The sequence below is a fragment of the Pundamilia nyererei genome, unplaced genomic scaffold (genome assembly GCF_000239375.1).
Source record: "Pundamilia nyererei isolate P.nyererei 1_Seehausen unplaced genomic scaffold, PunNye1.0 scaffold00090, whole genome shotgun sequence".
Taxonomy (NCBI): domain Eukaryota; kingdom Metazoa; phylum Chordata; class Actinopteri; order Cichliformes; family Cichlidae; genus Pundamilia; species Pundamilia nyererei.
In genome coordinates this window covers 254,373-259,160 of record NW_005187491.1, presented here as the reverse complement: position 1 = coordinate 259,160, position 4,788 = coordinate 254,373, and the positions used below count along the sequence as shown (strand labels likewise).

The window sequence follows — 4,788 nt, the reverse complement described above, 5'->3', positions numbered from 1 at the left end:
ACAGAGTGGCACACTCGAAAACACAAACACATGTACGCACACAAACAGAGCCAGTGGAGCTTGAGCTGATGTGGCCCGGAGCAGCCCAACGCCCAGCCACGACACACACACACACACACACACACACACACACACACACACACACACACACACACACACACTTAAGAGCCATCTGCAGCTGAAGATACAGCCTACAGAAAGGCTTTACTGCTGACACTCTGAGACAGACAGAAAGAGAAGGACAAGAAAGAAGGGAAAAACTGTCGTGACCGAGTGAATCAGGAGATTACGAGGAAGCGAAGCCAGGAAGGGTAGAAGGAAGAGAGAAACTGACAGACGGAAAGGTGAAGGGAAAATTATGGCCTCAAACTCTCAGTCTTACCTTCAGCCCACTCAAACACAAAACTGCTTCACCAACACTTTCACTGAGATTTCAGCAATTACTGAATGCAAGCCCTTATTGGATGAAATTCCCCTTAGGAGCATTCTGCTCAGGCCCCAAAGATTTCATGCCTCTACACAACCAAATAATAACCAATAATGACAAATCCCAAAACTCAGGAAGTTTAGGAGTATGTTCAGACAAAGTCCCCTTTGTGAAATAAATTAGATAAATCTGTTATTCATTGCATTTTCTTTAGGCTTAATGTAGCTAGGCTGGCAAATTCCTTTTCGTCCATGTGTGATTTTAGAGTGCTACTTTGGCCATTTCTGATGAGAACCAAATAATCCCATCAACAGAAAAACAGATGGAAATCAGATCGAGTTGAATGTGGAATTTACTTTCTGCTATATATGAAGTAATTCAAGCTTCAAGTAGGACTCTCTCTTGTATTCAAGGAAAATGGTTTCCCAACAGTTCTGGTCTGAAAAGCTTTTTATAATCAGAAATTCCTCAGGAAAACTGTTGGAAAGAGGATTTAATCTCACAGCCAGAGAATACTCAGATGCAAACCCAGAGCTGGGACTTTTGTGATCCAGGACCTGAATTCAATCAATGAGTCCTTCAGGTAGGTTCCTACAATGGAAAATAGCGCTCTCCATTCAAAAACACCTTTAGCACATAACTGTAGCTAGCCATTGATTTAGGTGTTTGTGGACAGTTTGAGAGAACTTGAAAAAGAATTACGCCTTAAAGCAGCAGTTAGAGGTCAGATGAGCTTCTGAGCGCTTCATAAATCGAATCAAACAATGTTTGCAGCCTGTGGGTTTCTTCCAATAACGTATTTGAAATAGCCTGAAAAAGGGAAATAAAACTCATCATTTGCTGTCAAAGTTCATCACTCCAGGGACACAGGTTGGTATCGCTTACTTCATAAATGTAGTGAATCAAAAACTAGTGGAGAACAAAGGGTTCGAATAATATTTATTGCTGTAGCATCAATCTCAATTTTATAGGACTACGTTCTGCAATTTAGAAGCAGCTGATAAAAGAGGGAATCACTCCCACTCTATTATGTTGTTGTTCTCAGGCCATTGCCAACACAAGGTTTTATTCCAAAATCATAAGGGCAATTTGACAAAAAATTCAGATTGGGAAATTGCTGCTGACACAGATCAGGTAATGCTAGTGCCCAACTAATAATGGCCTAAATCCATTCATGAGCTAGCCATCTCATTTTTTCAAACCTTGCTGTTTTGCTGTGCGTTGTTTGAAATACGATTTAGCCCGAGCATTCAACATGACAGTAAAGCCATGGCGGTGACTGCATGTTGACAATGTTTGTGGTTGACTGATCGTGAACTCCTGCAGCAATATTCAGTGAGAAAAAAAAACCTCAAAGCCAGGCGAGATCCAGCTTTAAGTCAACGCTCCATATGAAGCGTAAGTGCTGTACTGCAGTGCACACGGCTCGCTGAATCATACCTAACCATCTCGTGTTGAATTCATAAGAGGGTCCTTATGTATAAAAGGGTCAGCAAGGCATGTGAATATGTTCCATGTTCGCCTGACAAGCTCCAGCGAAGCCTTTTCCCACAGGGAGGAAAGACGTTAGGAAGCAAATGGATTCCTATTACAAAAACATAAAAATGGAACTGACGGACTGCCCTCACACTTTCTCTGCTGACCTAACCCGTTGACCTCTCTTCTAGTAAATATGTAAATGAACAAAGATTATTTTTCTCAGAAGTTTCTTCCTCTAACTGGTGGGCATTTTATGCTGAAGTGGTTTCCATCTGGTTCTAGGCGTTGTCCTTTGGCTTGTTGGTGTTTTGTTGTTGTTGTCAGAGAGGTCTCCAGGTAACAATACGACCAAAGCCAGAGTGTTAAGGGGGGTGGGGGATAAGATGGGGAGGCCCAGCTGTTCCTATCTCTCTACTCCCATTAAGCTCAAAGGCACCGAGCCAGAATCCAACCATAAACAGCACTGGGACTGACTGGACTCCACAATTCTGAACTGGGCAATAGTAAAGAAATACGAAAATATATGGTTACTTTTCAGTAACAAGGGATTTAAGGAAAGAACAGTGGGTTATAAAAAGTTTAAAAAAAAATGTAATGACACCTCTAAAAATGCAGTGTTTAGCCACTTCAGTTTCTTAAAGCCTAATTTATAATGCATAACAATTTAGAAGAAGGTTAGATTACTACAAACACTGAAGGTTAGTGTGACTTTGGCTTCTTTATAGATTAAACATGATGTAATATATCACATCAGCTGATTTTTTTTTAAGCTAAGCTACCTTAATCACCCTCTGCCTCTAACCTGCCTACAAGTAAACAGGCATGACAGTGATATCAATCTCTAATCTTATTCTTGGGAAGAAAGTTAATCAATACACATCTGAAAATGTCCAGCTTCCCCTTTTAATGACTTGATGTACAATAAACTATGATACTCAAAGCCTTATTGCAACAGAAGGCAACACAGTTTGTTCAGGAAGTGTATCTAGGTCAAGATTACTTTAAGCCTAGCATCTGCTAAAATAAATAAATGTATTAATTAATTAAAATAAAGGTAATCAAATGGAAAGTGGACCTTTTAAGGATGTTAAAAAGATTTTGAGGTGTTAAAGACGCAGTTGTTTCCTGCTGTTTGACCCACTGCCCTCCCTCCCGTCTCCACGCTTTACCTCGATAATGTCAGCGTTAGTCCGGCTCTCGTGTGGCTCGTTGTACTCGGTGTACTTCAGCAAGACCTTGTCCATGTCAGTGCTGGCATACTGGAACAGCTTGTTGGAGTGGTTAAAGATGATGAGAGCGATCTCGCAGTCGCACAGGACGCTCAGCTCGTAGGCCTTCTTCATCAAACCAAACTTCCTCTTGGTGAACGTCACCTGATGACAAAAACGAAAACTGAGCTGAGAGAGCTCTAACACAATCTTAGTAAAATTATTCATAGTTCCCTAAAACAATTGTAATTTTATAACATTATAAACGACACTCTATTAATGAAGTTAAACTGAAATGAAAACAAGGGCATTATCTACATATTCTGACATTTTATTTCTTGTTCTAAGGCAAGAAGGTTTTCATGGAGTCTCTTGGTCCTGAATGATGATGTGGGCCACGGAGCTAGAGTGTGGATCTGGCAACAAGCCACAGATTATAGATTTTTAGTGAAAGATCTATTTCAATTTTCACGAGAGGAAAATTTTCTTCAGGGTCTGTTTAGAGTAATGTTCACTTACGAAATTAAAATGTCAAAATGTACAGGTCGCAACCATTTACAGGAAAAAAGAAAGAAAAATACATGCTGATAACCATATTTCTTTCATTCAACCCAAATCGCATACTAACGCTAAGACAAACTGGATACTAAACCTAAACTAAAGCCAATATTTTGAAAAGGATGCAGGCGGTGCACACAAGTTCTACTCAGCATTTTTTTTTTTACAAATAATAAATAAAAGAAATGAAGCAAGTGAAAGGGATTTTGTTATTTCAGCTTGAAATACAACACATTTTGAATGTGTTTGAATAAAAACATATAGATATAAATAAAAAAAATCTGTTCACCAGAATTAAAAAAACCTATAATCTGCAAATAAGACACAAGGCATGATGAAACTGAAAGGAACACACTGGGAAATCTGTCAAATGCTGAGAGTAAAACTGATACTAAATATGACTGTAGAATAAGCGACAGCTAGCATCTGTCAAAGCTCCCCTAAAGCTCTCTAATTGTCATGTTATATCCTGTTTTATCTGATGAAAAACCAAAGAGTAAAACTGACAACTTGCAGCTTTACAGTAAATTATCTGACCTCACTGTGACTCTCAATCTTGGCAGGAAAGTAAAAAAGCACATTTACGCAAATGTTAAGCTTTTCCCCCTCAAGACCTGACTTAATATCATTTTGGACCAGAGCCATTCAAACCAGCTTATTCTCAGTTAAACTGAAAGTGTAATTTGAGCTTTTTGCACTTCCAGGCTCTAATGACGGCACAAATCGTGCTCTGAAGCGTATGGTTTGGGTATCTGAGACAAAGCAAGACTGACTGCATGGAAGCACTGTGTATTAAACATACAAGATAGAGACATTTTTAGGAAAAAAAAGACTCCTAGACAGAATGTCTAAACATGCTCTTTCAAGTACTCAGATTGTATTTTGTGCACAGACTTTCACTTCAGTCCGTACACTCCTTTCTCTCCCGTCACACTCGCTCTGTGTCACTTTCACACTATGATATGCTCTTTTCCATGCTCTCTTTCTATGTCACACACTCTCTCCCGCTCTCTTTTCTGCACTTTCCTTCTCTCACACGTTATTTCTCCCTTTCCCTTATGCACGCACACACACACACACACACACACACACACACACACACACACACACACACAC

At 39.7% G+C, this 4,788-nt stretch overlaps 1 protein-coding gene across 11 annotated transcripts in view; it reads right to left on the bottom strand.

Annotated features, from left to right (window-relative positions):
• The window catches only part of mef2d (myocyte enhancer factor 2d), a 96,954-nt gene that overhangs the window by 46,870 nt on the left and 45,296 nt on the right, over positions 1 to 4,788 (bottom strand). For all 11 annotated transcript variants that reach the window (XM_013912439.1, XM_013912441.1, XM_013912444.1 and 8 more), the window contains one exon: positions 3,076 to 3,279. In XM_013912439.1, the coding sequence (XP_013767893.1) occupies positions 3,076 to 3,279 (204 nt within the window). The remainder of the gene's footprint in view (positions 1 to 3,075; positions 3,280 to 4,788) is intronic.